Source organism: Canis lupus, chromosome 6 (genome assembly GCF_011100685.1).
Source record: "Canis lupus familiaris isolate Mischka breed German Shepherd chromosome 6, alternate assembly UU_Cfam_GSD_1.0, whole genome shotgun sequence".
NCBI classification, from domain to species: domain Eukaryota; kingdom Metazoa; phylum Chordata; class Mammalia; order Carnivora; family Canidae; genus Canis; species Canis lupus.
The window spans coordinates 72,254,539-72,269,147 of record NC_049227.1 but is presented as its reverse complement, the minus strand read 5'-3'; the positions used below and the strand labels follow the sequence as shown (position 1 = coordinate 72,269,147).

General features: G+C 46.9%; 1 protein-coding gene across 1 annotated transcript in view; it reads right to left on the bottom strand.

Annotated features, from left to right (window-relative positions):
- ERICH3 (glutamate rich 3) overlaps positions 1 to 14,609 on the bottom strand; it is a 97,961-nt gene that overhangs the window by 64,459 nt on the left and 18,893 nt on the right. The window contains exons 2-5 of the mRNA XM_038538958.1: positions 10,283 to 10,376; positions 7,263 to 7,388; positions 2,301 to 2,372; positions 369 to 497 (exon numbers count right to left, since the gene is read on the bottom strand). Of these exons, the coding sequence (XP_038394886.1) occupies positions 369 to 497; positions 2,301 to 2,372; positions 7,263 to 7,388; positions 10,283 to 10,376 (421 nt within the window). The remainder of the gene's footprint in view (positions 1 to 368; positions 498 to 2,300; positions 2,373 to 7,262; positions 7,389 to 10,282; positions 10,377 to 14,609) is intronic.

The following is a 14,609-nucleotide window of genomic DNA, read 5'->3' as shown; positions in this document are numbered from 1 at the left end:
AAAGGGTGATCATGAGAGGAAAAACTGGTTGGTTAAACTGACAACATACGGCGTAGGGTCTTAAAATGTCAGATGAAAGAGTCTAGGTCTTCCTAAAAATGTCACAGAGCCAGTTGGGGTAAGTGACAAGTAATCTGCACTTTAAGGAAACTCCTCTAGCAGGAGCAAGCAAAAGGGACTTGCCAGGGGCCACACTGACTGAAAGTGGAATGTTCAGTAACGACAGTTGACCGGCTCCAAGCCCACGTCGTCATGCAGCAGGATTCAGAATTACACGGACAAGGACTCAGAATTCTTTCTGGGAGGAATGAGAAATTACATACTGATTAGTGGGAATGTTACAGGACAGAGTGTTTAATACGACTCACCAGTGTTACTGGACTGGAATGTCCTTCGTCAACCACAACACCGTGGCCACGGTTAGTCTTCGGGCCCGCCGGGGGGTGGGGAGACAGGACCGGCATGGTATCTTCTATAGCCCATCTTGCGGGTTCCCCCTGGAATCAGAAAGTGATTTAACCAATTGCTGCATAATCAGTCATCGAGGGTAGGTTCCTGCCTGGCAGGTCAGGAGATGCTCTATCGCTGGAGAAGTCCTCTCGCTACCTTCAAGTGTTCCTCCCGAGGCCTAGCAGGACAGTCAGAAAAAGTTTGCAGAGCTGGGGCCCGGGTGTGGTATTGAGAGGAAGCAACTGCAGTCCGCGCCTTGGAAACGGAGCTGTTCTCAGGCAGACAGCACAGGTGCACCGTATCCTGAGTTAGAGACCCTCTCCGTTAACCGGCTTTAAGCAGGTCGCGACAAGAAGCACGATGCTCCTCCCAGCTCTGATCAGGAAAGGCTACCAGAAACTTACTCTTCTACCTTAAAAAAAAATTAATAATTAAATCATGCCCCAAGCCAAAGGGTTGCCCATTTTATCAAAGGAACCTAAAACCGTAGGCCTTTCAACCAAATGCGGCTCTAAAGCGAGAAGTGTTACAAACAAACATCCTGCAGGGAGTAACCGGAGTGCGTCTGGGGAACTCCTGCCGGTGCTGGCATCGGGGTGCAACCCCCCCGCCCCCCGCCCCCCCCGGTGTTGGCATCTGTTCGTCGCGCCTTCTGGAGAGGATTTTTCTCCATCAGCACTTCAGCGGTAAGTAATGAATCTGTGACTCGGTTCTTGATGTGGGGCCATATGGGCAAAGTTGCATTAACCACAAATCCCTACAGGCCGACTTTTCTGATCTGGAAAAACTGACCTCTCTGCTGTGATTTAACGACACTTTTGTCACAAGATTATCTCTGGGCCAGGATGAAACCGACGGATGTGAGGCCACCAGGCAAGAGGGAAAAAGTACCGCCTTCCATGGCAGGTGGTTCTCGGGGAGCTTAACAAATATTCCTCAGTTTGCACCATGTGTCGGGGGCCCCATATTTGTAATATGACGCGGAGGATGAAGAATCATCTCTGAATCTGAATTGCCGGAGAAAGTGAATACAACCGCCAGCCTACAGGGAACCTCTCAGACTTGCTTAATTGAGTCTCTCGTCTCCCGATGCAAATGTATAGGTTCCATAAGTTCACTTCAAAGGAGGGATATCGAATACAAAAATAAAAAAAAATTTTTTTAAACACCTTGCACAGAGTCTCTAAATCTTATGCTTCTGTTTGCCCAGGTAGATCTCTCCTACCATAAATTCAAGGGTCGTGTTCGCATGGAAATGTGCCATTGGATAATTCTTATAATGTCATCTTCCATCCCACTGGCAACATCCCCATCTATCGTCAGCGTTTAAGACACAAAACAAAAATCCTTTGGCCTCTGTCACATATCAATCGAGAAGAGACAAAAGCAAAATTGTAAACTTGAAAAGAATGGTCCCATGTCTCCGTTGATAGGTTTCTACCTTCTAAAATTTATTTTGCAGAACAAGCTCCTACTTTGCCATGATCTTCTGAGTGATGGTGGCCGATGTACAGTCCTGGTGAAACCATCACCTGACTTCAGCTACGGGTTATTCAAAAGTAGAGCGCCTCGAAAAGCTTCAATGAAAGCATCATCAACTTTTTTTTTTTAAGATTTTATTTATTTATTCATGAGAGACACGGAGAGAGAGGCAGAGACACAGGCAGAGGGAGAAGCAGGCTTCCTGCGAGGAGCCCGATGCGGGACTCAAACCCGGGACCCCGGGGTCATGCCCTGAGCTGAACGCAGATGTTCCACCGCTGAGCCCGCCAACCCCAGGAGCCCCGGCACCACTGACTTTTAAAATCATAAAATATTATTAAGTAAAAGAGAATTACGTAGCTCCTTACCTTAAATCTCTGAATTCGCTCCTTCCTAGCTAGGATCTCCAATTTCTTTTTGATCTCAAGCTGGTGATAACGCTAAGCATACAGGAAAGAATGGAGGAAAAAATCACGTCAACTATAACAAAGATTTTTTTAGAGGGAAATAATCCCAGCAACTGACTATGTTCCCACTTACTCCCCCTTGTCACCGAGTGGAGGAGTCACCTGCGTAAGTGTGCAAGCGGGGATATAAATTGGTGCACCTCTTTGGAAAGCCGACTCCTAACCCAAAGCGGTGAAAAGCGCCCCTACCCTTTGACCAGAAAGAACATTTCACTTCTGCACCTAGGAAGAAATCGGAATTAAAAGAAAACACATCTGCGTTATGCGCAGCGATGCTACCTGAGAGGACTGCGGTCTTCAAAGCAAAAATTCAGAAGCAATATAAACCTTGTCGAGGATGGTTAACTTTGGGGCACGGCCATATAGAGGAAATAGAATATAATCCTTCAAGTAAGATTCATAAAGATTTTGTTTTAAGGAAAAAAATGGAAGATGCATGTAATACACGAAAAATGTAAAATTTGGAATTTGCACAGAAATACAAAAAAATTGATCAACCTCCGTGCTGTGTGGCTGTCCCCGCGCCAGGAAGGCATGTCCTGTGGGTCATCTCTTCGTGAACAATGCTGACTGCTGAGTGGTCTCATTCTCCCGGCCGGGAAACTGAGGCAGAGGGCCATGAACTTGGGCCAGGTCACACATGTAGTCAGTGGTTGGAGCTGCCTTCTGAAGCTCACTCCGCTGCACCCCGACTTCCTGTTTGTCTGTTGGCTTTTTATTTATTTACTTACTTATTTTTCACAAAACCGTGTCCTTTTCACAACACTGCATGTTTTTATTAACGTATAAATATGAACAGAGACTAAAGGGAAATGTGAGTACGACAACTCTGAAGAGAAAGGACTTATATGTGGTTCTGTTCTCCCCTTTTTGTTTTTTACTTTCTCCTGTTCGCCTAATCTTCTGTAATATCTTAATTATATAATTTAAAGGTAAATTTCATATGAAAATAATGGGCTTACAATCCTCTGAAACCATTCAGACACAACCGGGGGGCACCGTAAAGGGGTTTTTATATGTGTTCTTGATCCCTTCCTGCTGCCTCTGGGACCTTGCCGACCCCATCTTTTTTGTCTTTTTGTTTGGTTGGGTTTTAAAGATTTTATTTATTTATTTATTTATTTATTTATTTATTTATTTATTTATTTGAGAGAGAGAAAGAGAGAGCGAGGGAGGGAGGGAGAGAAAGGGAGAGAGAGATTGAACAGAGAACATGAGGAGGGGAAGGAAGAGGCAGAGGCAGAGGAAGAAGCAGAGACCCCAGAGCAGGGAGCCTGACCTGGGCCCCATCCCAGGACCCAGGGGCTCTGACCTGAGCAAAGGCAGGGGCTTAACCCACTGAGACCCCAGGTGCCCCACAATATCACAAACCTTCTACAGGCACCTACCTCTATTCTCTGCACCCTCCTTCCCTTACTCTAGGTCACCAGGACTCTGCACTCTCCTTCCCTTTCCCTGGGTCACCAGGCCTCTGCGCCCTCCTTCCCTTTCTCTAGGTCACCAGGACTCTGCACCCTCCTTCCCTTACTCTAGGTCACCAGGACTCTGCACTCTCCTTCCCTTTCCCTAGGTCACCAGGACTCTGCGCCCTCCTTCCCTTCCCCTAGGTCACCAGGACTCTGCGCCCTCCTTCCCTTTCTCTAGGTCACCAGGACTCTGCACCCTCCTTCCCTTACTCTAGGTCACCAGGACTCTGCACTCTCCTTCCCTTTCCCTAGGTCACCAGGACTCTGCGCCCTCCTTCCCTTCCCCTAGGTCACCAGGACTCTGCGCCCTCCTTCCCTTACCCTAGGTCACCAGGCCTCTGCGCCCTCCTTCCCTTCCCCTAGGTCACCAGGCCTCTGCAACCTCCTTCCCTTACCCTGGGTCACCAGGCCTCTGCGCCCTACTTCCCTTTCCCTGGGTCACCAGGCCTCTGCGCCCTCCTTCCCTTTCTCTAGGTCACCAGGACTCTGCACCCTCCTTCCCTTACTCTAGGTCACCAGGACTCTGCACTCTCCTTCCCTTTCCCTAGGTCACCAGGACTCTGCGCCCTCCTTCCCTTCCCCTAGGTCACCAGGACTCTGCGCCCTCCTTCCCTTACCCTAGGTCACCAGGCCTCTGCGCCCTCCTTCCCTTCCCCTAGGTCACCAGGCCTCTGCAACCTCATTCCCTTACCCTGGGTCACCAGGCCTCTGAGCCCTACTTCCCTTTCCCTGGGTCACCAGGGCTCTGTGCCCTCCTTCCCTTTCTCTAGGTCACCAGACCTCTGCAACCTCCTTCCTTTTCTCTAGGTCACCAGGCCTCTGAGCCCTCCTATGCTTTCCCTAGGTCACCAGGCCTCTGCACCCTCCTTCCCATTCCCTAGGTCACCAGGCCTTTGCACCCTCCTTCCCTTACCTTGGATCACCAGGCTCCTTGCCCTTCTTCCTTTTCCTAGGTCACCAGGTTCCTCGCCCTCCTTCCCTTACCCTAAGTCACCAGGCTTCTATCTCCCCATTATTTCCCACTCCCCGGGGCGTCCCTGTTCTCAAGCACCCCAGGACCTACCTGCATCTCCACTGCCCTGCACTGCTCTAGCCCCCACCTTGGCTCCCAGAAATATCTGGGAGGTGGCTGACATTTCCAGCATCCCTGGCCCACTGCTTGCCCCCATCACCTTCCTTGGTTCCCCGTAGTGCCCCAGGATTGCCCCAACAGCCCCCCAGCAATGCCCCCCACATCCCTCCAGCACTCCCCTTCTGGTCTGCAGTGGCTCCTTCCACCCAGGCCCTGGTCACTGAGTCAGTGCCCCCCCAGTCCCCCAGGGGTGCCCAGCAGTCCCCTCCCCTGGACGGCCCTCCGACGCTGCCCTCCCACCTCCAGTCTCTCCAGCCGTGGTCCAGAGCCCACACTGCCCCTGTGCGCTCCCAGCTCCCCACCGAGCAGAGCCAACCCGAGGGCCTCACAGCCCAGTCCTGCCCGCTGGAACCACCCGCGAGCTCCAGCCTCAGTGGCTCCCCGCCCAGGGCACGTCCTTTCCTCTCTCACCTCGCCTGCCCCCCTCTTTCCAGCCCTTTCTCAGGCCTCCGGGCGATGCCTGGGCCTTCAGGCCCTGTGCACACAGCAGGACCTGGGCTCAGCCTCCCCATCTCAGCATCGCCTCCCTGCCCAGCTCAGTCTGCTTTTCCTCCCCTTGGAGCGTGTGATCACTTTCCACGGTAGAATTTTGCTTTGATTTTTGCTTTTTGGGGGGCGGGGAGGGGTCTCTGATTTTCTGTTTCTGTATCTCACAGCTACAGCCCGGATCTTCATGCTGGTACCTGGTAAGCCCACAATTAAGGACAGATGTTTGTCATATGCACGAATGCGTGAATATTAATGTAACATTAGTAAACAGCATGGGCAGGAGCCAAATGTCAGATAAATGTGACAATTTAGAGACAGCTGTTTCATCTGTTAATTATATTAATATATTACATATCATATTATATAAAATATTATATATTGCACATGAACACTTGCCCAAGGTATCTGCTCCAAACTTTAAGAACCCATGAAGACTCTTAAGTAACAACATACTTACTACTTATGATGTGTCAGTTGCAGGAAAGTCTGGAAAACCAAACTTCAAGGATCAAAGCTAATACAGAAACTTGGTTCCCAACTGGTTAAATTTGAAATTCGGTATAAATTAATCTGCTGCACTATTTTTTTAGCACCAGTGGCCGAATTCCAACTAAGACTTTTATAAGCAACCGCATCGAGGACCGTAACATAAACGATGATCCCACATAACTCATGCCCACGATATAAAACATAAAATGAATTCCTAAAATTAACAGATCATATATGTCATATTGGAACGCAGGACTTGCTCAATATAAGGGTAGCATAATAAAACATATTTTCAGCGGCACTACCCTTAGTGGCGGTTTACTGGCGATTCCACAGTTGTTCATAAACGTTTACTACACTCACAGGTCATTGGTTTTACCAGCCAAGTTTTCTGATTTACTGCTGTACGGCCAGGCCAAGAAGTGACATGCTTTTCCACGGAGATGAAAATGGTGTTGATGCTGGAAACTCTAAGTTCCATGGAGCAAGCCTAAAATAATTTATCGAGTTAGCTAGATATCCTACTAAAAATGCCATGTCAGACTTGGAAAAAAAAAAAAAAAAGTTGTTGATGCCTGGTTTATGAATCTATGCTGACCAACGCGGCCTAAAGTAGGAGGGACAGCAGATGTTTCGATGCCTCTTCCCTGAATTTTAGCATACGGCTCAGCTTCAGAGCCTTAAAAGAATAACAAATCTGAAATAATTCATGGCAGCAGAATTACTGATATTTAAACAGATGTCACTTTTTTTTTTTTTAGCAAATGGAAATTGAGGTACAGATGGTGAGAGCTGGTATGTTTTAGAGTAGCCATTATGGATTAAAAATCTACATTTGTTAAATTAAATATCACAAAATATATAACGATGTCCATATTTTTCCCTAACTGAAATGGAGCAGAGCTTACTTCATTCGGTCTCCTGGCTCCCCGCTACCCAGAGGGATGTAGGGTATTTCTCAGGGCACCTGGTTCCATTCCTTTTTGACTAAATCCAGGAGGAATGCCTGTGCTTCTGGGTTCAGAAACATGGTGAACATGTTTAGAAAATACCCATAAAGAAAGAAAGAAAGAAAGAAAGAAAGAAAGAAAGAAAGAAAGAAAGAAAGAAAGAAAGAAAGAAGGAAGGAAGGAAGGAAGGAAGGAAGGAAGGAAGGAAGGAAGGAAGGAAGGAAAAGAAAGAAAGAAAGAAAGAAAGAAAGAAAGAAAGAAAGAAAGAAAGAAAGAAAGAAAGAAAGAAAGAAAGAAAAAGAAAATATCCATCATAAGGAGAATGTAGCTACTTTACCTCCATGTCCAGAACCTTATGGAAGATAGCCTGAGCTAGGCACTCCCGGATGTATTTCTGGTGATCCCTCTTCATGATATTGAGTCTGTATTCTTTTTCAGAAAGCACTCTCCCACTTCTCGTGATCTGTCAGGAATAAATGAAACACACATGGAAACACAAGGCAGAAAATGGGTTGTTTGTCACCAAAAAGGGAGAGACAATGAGCAAGAGCGACAGAGGCGGTGTCTTCTAAGCCTAAGAGATTACACCACGATGGTTGGTCAACTTTCACGTTTAATGACTATTTCATAAGGAAGAAAATAATCGGTCTCTACACCCATCAGCGAGAAAACACCCCCAGGTGGTCCCCTTGACGTTTCAAACAAGGTTGTCATGAGAGTCACAACGTCTCCTTGACGGAACCCAGGTGTTCCTTTCTTTTCTTTTTCTGAACACATTTGGGAAGAGGAGGTGGGGAGCTTCCTTGGAACAGTGAACCACGGCCGTGATGGCAGGGCTGATAATCTCACGGGAAATAACATCGAAGGGCAAGACATGTAAGCTACGGAGAGGTTCTCCTCAGTTTAAGAATCATTGGTTTCGGGGATCCCTGGGTGGCGCAGCGGTTTGGCGCCTGTCTTTGGCCCAGGGCGCGATCCTGGAGACCCAGGGATCGAATCCCACGTCGGGCTCCCGGTGCATGGAGCCTGCTTCTCCCTCTGCCTATGTCTCTGCCTCTCTCTCTCCCTCTCCGTGTGACTATCATAAATAAATAAAAATTTTTAAAAAAATTTAAAAAAAAAGAAAAATAATAATTGGCTTCATTACTTGATTTTCACACTGCTGTCTCTCCTTCCACTCTCCAACCCAGAATGTAATTTGTCGTGATTCAGATGTTTCTCAGATTACACAGTGCTGCGGGTATCAGACCTTCCAGATGGATTTCAGTTGGCCTCCCTGAAAATGCCAGGAATGGTAGTTTCTGTGTTTCTTTCTTTTTTTTTTTTTTCTTTAATTTACTTGTTTTTCCTTTCTTTTACTCCTTCTTCAGGGCATATTTGTTGTATTTTTTCTGTAGCTTCTGTAAACAGAGGGTGTTATCCTTTCTGGATTGTTCATCTCCTTCCTTTCCACTTAATTATGCCCTGCTCTTTCAGGTCTAATCCAAGCCCCCATATTTCTTAATTTTGAGAACTTGTTGTATAACACTGTTGTGGCAACGTATCCCTTGTGTTGCAAGGGATTGGATACTGATGATCTTTTTTAAATCTTTTACATATCTTTTTTTTTTTTTTTTTCCAATGGAAGGAAAGGATATGGTTCCAGAAAGTGTTTCCAATCACAGATAACTCAGTTACAGTCTTTGGAATGTATTGTCCATGGGATATCCTGCCATTTGTTTCCAACTGAGAAAAAAATGTTGAGAACATCCCGTATTGTGGCCCCCTCACCGGTTAACAGGTATCATTGTCCTCGCCCCTCTGGGAGATCTGGTCTCCCCAACTTAGTTCTTTTTTTTTTTTTAAAGATTTTATTTATTTATTCATAAGAGACACACAGAGAGAGAGGCAGAGACACAGACAGAGGGAGAAGCAGGCTCCACGTAGGGAGCCTGATGTGGGACTTGATCCCAGGTCTCCGGGATCACGCCCTGGGCTGAAGGCAGTGCTAAACCGCTGAGCCACCCGGGCTGCCCCCCAACTTAGTTCTTAAATTCAAGTTCTTAAGCTTGAACTTGCATCAGACTCAGAACACAAGTTGAAAAAGAGATTGGTGGGCCTCAACCCAGCAGCTTCTGACTCAGTAGCTCTGGGCTGGGGCTCTAAAATTTGCATTTTCTAACCAGTTCCCAAATGATGCTGAACGCTGCAGAGTCAGGGACTGTATCTGAACCACTGTTCTAGAGAAATCTTCCTTCTGTGAGTCGTCACGCACATAACCAACGTTCAAAAATGCTTGTTCATGATGTTGGTAAGTAAATACAAAGTCCTTCCCGTTTATGCACAAAGCTCGCAGATTGTTACCCAAAGAAATAATGTTAACAGTAACCACAAAAATTGCAATAAGCGTTGATAAACACATCTCTTATTGCCACCACAATCCTGAGGGCTGGGTGGCATTGTCTTCACTTAACAACTGAGGGAGCTGGAGCTGAGAAAGTGAAGTCCATGAATTGCTCAAGATTCTGTGACCTGTAAACATGGCAGAGCCAGGTTTCAGCCAGGTGTGTCTGAAAACCAAGCCCCAGAGGACAAAAAGCAAGCTCTCTGGAGATCCCCCAGCCAGAGGGCCCCCCACGTCAACAACCAACAACCCTTAGCAACGCAATGCATATCCTGTGGATGCCATGGCAACAACAGTTAAGGAAATCCACTGTGCTTTAAGAAGGTAAACAGCTAAAATCATTACTCACACTTTGTATAACCACACCCTTTTCTTTCAGTGGAAAACTATAGTCTTTTTTTAAAGGTTTTCACTTTAAATACATCTAGAGGCACGGAAATTCTGTGCAAATGATAGTTTTAGAGCTAAGGAAAGACACTAATGTTATCAATAAACTATCCAGGAAATGAAACAGGCTTTTAAAATTCAAGGGGGAAATTCTGAACTGTTCATGTCTTCCACACCATATTCTGTGATTATTAAAAATAATATTTTTTTCCCGAAGACAGTGAAGTCTTCTCTCTACGCTTAAATCCCTAACAGTTCCTGGCTCATACGATGTGTTCAATGACTATGTGTTGAATAAATGAATGAATAAACAAACAAGTAAAATATGCTTTTGGGAGCTCCTACGGTGTTTTTCTCAATAATTTATAAGTAGCCTTAGCGGTCATTGTGACCTCTCTTCCTGTCTTTTGAGACACAGCTTCAGAAAGATAAATCAGAGCTCTGGCAAAGAAGTAATTTTTTTTTAAATGAGGGCGGTGGAGGGGGGGATGTCGCTGATTAGCTCAAAAAGAAAAACCAGAGAAGGGAGAGAGGGCTAGAGGATTTAAGGAAACAAGAGGGCAGGTAGGAAATAAACCCAATCTTACCAGCCCCGATCTTAAGAGATGCCGTCTTATCCGTGTGTTGTTAAAATATCCAGTCAGGTGTTTATCGGTAAGACTATTATATGCTGCAAGTAATCTGGAAGAGAAAAGTGAAGCCATTAAGGTTTTATGAAGTGTCGCCTGATAGCCAGGGTGGCTCTAGACGTTCCCATCCCCAAACCACCGCTCAACCCAACCATTCACTCCTCGAGACACCCAGTCCTTCACGTGCGTGTTCAATAAACAGGTATCGAGCACTTATTGTTTTCCAGGTCTTGTGATAAGAACCGGGAGACAGTCCTGACGTGGTGTATTTTGCAGACAGGCATGGAAATCAGACACGAACAACTCGACTGGGGGTGAAAAATCCAACAAAGAAACATGCAAAACTCTTGGGGACACAGAGAAGGAGAGTACAAGCCCCGTGGTCAGGAAAGTCTTCAAAGAGGAAGCCTCGTGGAGAATGTGGAGCTCCTTCAGAGGACTCTTCAGCCTCCTGCTTCACCCTAAATCCTTACACCCACTGCCTCCACAAACTCTTTCGCGTCTTCAGGACACGACCACGGGCCCTCTACTGCCAAGGCCTCTCTCTGACCTGTTAGCTAGTGGATCTAAGACCCGAGATTCACAGTCATCTCGTCTCCCCGCAAACATTCCCCAGTGCCAACTGGGTGTGCTGTGTTCCCTTCCACTCCACCCCCTACAGCCTTCAGTCACATTACAGATCACACGAGACTGGAGGGCCAGGATCTTGGGTGACCCTCGGTATCCCTGTGCAATTATTCACTGTAGACCCAAATACTGCTGTGTTCAATAGGGGCACATGCAGTTTCACCTGGGACTTCCTCTTATAGGGTATCAACTTCTAAGTTTAAGATCGCAGCTTTGAAGTCTTCACGTCCACATATATCCGTATCTCCAGACAATTTCATAAATTCCACATCCAGAACTCCCCATCTTCCCTCCCCTCCAAAAATTCATAGATTACTTTTGATTTTTAGGGTCTTTTAAGAGTCAAAAGAAACCAAATTGGTTCTTGGATGACAGGTTATCCCGTGGTAGGTGGTCCATCTGAGTCTATAGATCAAAGTTGGAAGCGTTTTTCTTTTTAAGTTTTAACTTGGTCCTCTCCACTGAGGGTATTACCTTCCAAAAGCATATGCACATGCATTTACATGTATATATACATGTAGGCACATGTGTTCATCCATATACATAAATGTGAGTGTATTTACATACCTATGTATATACATAGAGAGGGAGAGGGAGAGATGAAGACAGAGAGACAGACAGGGAGAGAGAAGGACGCAAAGAGGGAGGACACACAAGCCTAAACACGGCCCTAAAATAAGGCTGTCTCAAAAAAAAAAAAAAAAAAAAGAAATGTATATACCCTATTACTTGCAACAAAGATTTATACTCTGAAAAAAAAAAAAACCACAAAGATTTATAGTCTGTACATATTACGAGCAGTTGATCCTTAACTTATTTGGAGCCCAGAGCAGGGACTCATATTATACAGTCAAGTAAATGTCATTAGTGACAATTTTACTTGGCTGCCTTAATTACACGGAGATAGTACTGGTGACCTTTTCCTGTCTCTTTTCTCCTTAACGCCCATCTTCGGAAAGTTATATGCTGTCAAATGGTAAGGAAAGTTTAATTCTGGCCACAAAAGACACTGAAAGCAGTTACAAAGCCCAGAAGCGAAGATGCCACAGGAGGGTTGCCGACACATGAACAACTGTAGAAACCATTATTTCGCTGGGTTTATGTAAAAAGACAACCCGAGGGCTTCAGCAATGCACATACGGAACCAGCCCCAGATAATGCTTTGAAACCATCTTTTAAATGAACTGTCTTGGTGTCCTATAGTTCATCAAAGGTTTCCTGTCTCCAAAAGGTCAACACTGTATCCCTTACCCTTTCTGAATCTCAGAATATCTTTTCAGCAACTCATTTCAGAAAGGTGAGCAGGTGTCTCTCGGTCCTAACAATCATGATTCCACAGTTCACAGATTCTTAAGATAAATCATTAGACAGGTATCATATATAGTCTTTTGTCTGTGTTTCAGGCTCAGGTTTTTTAAAAAAAAAAAAAAATCCCAATAGTTTCGGAATAGCTGTGAGGGCTAAAACCCTGATTAAATGAAATAGGGTCAAAAAGTTAGGATAACGTAAACTTTAACTTCCCCACTGACTGAAAATAATGTCCCTCTTTCAATTCAGAATTTGGAACTTTTTCAATATTTAGGTGCAGAGAATAAGGCTTAGGCAGCTTTGGCACCGGCTCGTCCTAATTCTGCTCTCTCAGGCTCCTACTAAGCGGGTGTGTCCCTGACCCCCTCCCGTCTTACCGAAAGGTCCAGGGGAGTTGAAACCTTTGACCACGTCAGCTTTCTCACCTTTCCCCATTTAGGAAAGGCCGAAAGTCCCTGGTGGGGATGCCATTTGTGAAGCAACTCTTTCCATGGCCATCATACACAACCGGCCTTGGAGGAGAAGCTGAAAAATAATGACTAGGGGGGGGTCCACCTGGGGTCAGTCATTTCTTGCTCAGCAAGTGCCTATTTTTTTTTGTTTTTTAGTTGAAACTTTAACAGGCTGATAATAAGAAATTGCACCAGAGTAAATGATACACAGATTCAGTAAAACAGTTATTATGGCCTGAGTGTTCGTCTCCCCCTAAAATCCGTGTGTTCACATCCTAACCCCTGGTGTGATGGCATTGGGGCGGGGGGTGGGGGGGTCGGGAGGCGATCGGGTTGGGGTAGAGCCCTCAGGAACAGATCCGGGCCCTTGGGAAAGGAAACCCAGAGAGCTCCCTCGGCCCTTTCACCGCTTTTCACTGCCCCCAACACACGCGCCCCTTTCCTGTCTTTCCTGCACGCAGCAGAGCCCTGGGCCCGAGGGCGTCCGCCCACCTGAGCGGGATGATTGTGTTGGCCACCGTGTTGCACCTGGAGCTCCCCACGCCCCCTGGGACTCACCGTCTGCTTCTCTGGTCAAAGCTGGACTTCGGCCCACTCTCATCCTGGCCCCTCCACCCTCCCCGGCTGCCGTCCAGAGGGCCACCGATTGCACTGGTCACAGCGATCACCAGGCCGCGGTGACCACAGCGCTCGAAGGCCATGACGCTCGCACCAAGTCCCAGCACCGAATGCCGAGACAGGCCTAACTCGGTGGCTTCTTTATCCGATGGACAAGACTGCTCACCTACCCCTGCTCTCTGGGTGGAGAACCACCCGCACTGTCTGGCTCAATGCACCGGGGAAGACGGTGCCCCAGGAAACAGGGCAACCCTGTCCCTAGATGGGCCCCGTTTCCCCCACTAAGATACACACATTCTCGCGGTGCGTAGGGATTAGAGGAGCAGGTTGTTGAGTCGCTGAGGGTGCTGCCTTCCCAGCTGCAGTCCTCAGCGCTCACCCCTCGAACCCCTGCCCTCCACCGTGTAGGATGTGTAAATGGGGCCCTGAGGAGCAAAGTCAGTGATTCCTATCCATCTCTCCACCTGCCCCAAAGAGAATGTACCCCATAAAAACCCCATCTGGAAAGACAAGCACTCTAATATTATTAATTCCAACATTTATTGCCACTGACTATTTTCAGGGCATTCCGTTAGATCCTGGGGATCTAGAGATGGTGTGGACACTGCACCCATGGAGTTCCCAATCTAGTGGGGGAAGTATGCGTGGATACACACAGTGTGCGTGCGCGTGTGTATGTGCGTGCGTGTGTGGGGTGGGGGGCATCCTTATTTCTTCCTGTGTCAGAGGCTGATTCCCTCACAAAGAAATAATGAGTGCTTAAGTGCCGCCAGGTCAGACAATGTGCCCTAAGCTGGGCAAGAACTATAGTATCCCCATCCCATTAGCAGATTACACAGCCCCTCCTCACGCAGAGTCTCATTTGATTTCTTTTAGGTCCAGGAATGAAAGCTATTATAGATCTTCCATCTTCCTAAAATGGAAAAGCTCTAAAACAAGATTATCACTTACTGTGAGTCAGTCATTGGAAAGCCTGATGTAGGTAACCCTTCTTGTGATCACAGGGATAGAAGAATTCCCTCTGGCCTTAGCACTCTTGAACCTAACCCCCCTCCCAGCACTGCCTGTTCCCACACTGTCCCCAGTGGGGTAGTGTCCCACTACCCTTGGTGGGAGAGACAGAGGGAGCGGTTAAGACCCCAGCTCCACTGCAATCCTGGCTTCACCGTTGCTGGCTCCATGCCTGGGAGCAAGTGACTTAACTGCCTCGAGTGTCCTCCATTCCACAAAACACTAGAACATGAACACGACTCAGCCAAGTTCTTTGCCACTTTATAATA